Source organism: Theropithecus gelada, chromosome 1 (assembly GCF_003255815.1).
Source record: "Theropithecus gelada isolate Dixy chromosome 1, Tgel_1.0, whole genome shotgun sequence".
NCBI classification, from domain to species: Eukaryota; Metazoa; Chordata; class Mammalia; order Primates; family Cercopithecidae; genus Theropithecus; species Theropithecus gelada.
In genome coordinates this window covers 191,914,653-191,915,720 of record NC_037668.1, presented here as the reverse complement: position 1 = coordinate 191,915,720, position 1,068 = coordinate 191,914,653, and the positions used below count along the sequence as shown (strand labels likewise).

Genomic DNA, 1,068 nt, shown 5'->3' with positions numbered 1-1,068 from the left:
CGGTGAAACCCCGTCTCTACTAAAAAATACAAAAAACTAGCTGGGCGAGGTGGCGGGCGCCTGTAGTCCCAGCTACTCTGGAGGCTGAGGCAGGAGAATGGCGTGAACCCGGGAGGCGGAGCTTGCAGTGAGCTGAGATCCCGCCACTGCACTCCAGCCTGGGCGACAGAGCGAGACTCCGTCTCAAAAAAAAAAAAAAGAAAGGAAAACATGGGAAGCCTCAGGGTGGGGCTTCCACTGTGTTTGCACCTGAACCGTGAAGCTCCAACTCCAGGCCGGGTCCCCTGTGGACTCAGAAAAAGCTATGCTGGGAGGTGGGTACCACCCTGACCCCACCCCACCTCTTGGTCTCTCCCGCAGGTACCTGTACTGTGGGGAGCTGACTGTGCTGCTGACCCAGGCCATCCCCCTGCATAGGTTGGCCACCAAGTACGGCGTGGCCTCCCTGCAGCGCGGCGTGGCCGACTACATGCGCGCGCACCTGGCGGGCGGCGCGGGCCCGGCGGTGGGCTGGTACCACTACGCGGTGGGCACCGGGGACGAGGCCCTGCGCCAGAGCCGCCTGCAGTTCCTCGCCTGGAACCTGTCGGCCGTGGTGGCCAGCGCCGAATGGAGCGCCGTGAGCCCGGAGCTGCTGTGGCAGCTCCTGCAACGCTGGGACCTGGTGCTGCAGGACGAACTGGAGCTGTTCCAAGCGCTGGAGGCCTGGCTGGGTCGCGCGCGGCCGCCCCCTGCTGTCGCCGAGCGGGCGCTGCGCGCCATCCGCTACCCCATGATGCCACCCGCACAGCTCTTCCAACTGCAGCGCGCTCAGCCGCCCTGGCGCGCCACGGCCCCGCGGTGGCCGACCTCCTGCTGCAGGCCTACCAGTTCCATGCCGCGTCGCCTCTGCACTACGCCAAGTTCTTCGACGTCAACGGCAGCGCCTTCCTGCCCCGCAACTACCTCGCGCCCACCTGGGGCGCCCCGTGGGTCATCAACAACCCGGCCCGCGACGACCGCAGCACCAGCTTCCAGATGCAGCTGGGCCGGAGTGGCCACAACGCGGGCCGCCGGGTCACCTGGAAC

The 1,068-nt window shown here is 66.9% G+C and overlaps 1 protein-coding gene across 1 annotated transcript; it reads left to right on the top strand.

The window, feature by feature from the left end:
* Positions 1-205: 205 nt before the first annotated feature.
* Positions 206-1,068, top strand: LOC112633250 (BTB/POZ domain-containing protein 17-like; the record flags this gene model as incomplete). Its single annotated transcript, XM_025399782.1, is given in 2 exon segments — positions 206-803; positions 806-1,068. Coding segments are annotated over 2 exon segments (762 nt in total), but the record flags the coding sequence as incomplete, so codon positions are not given.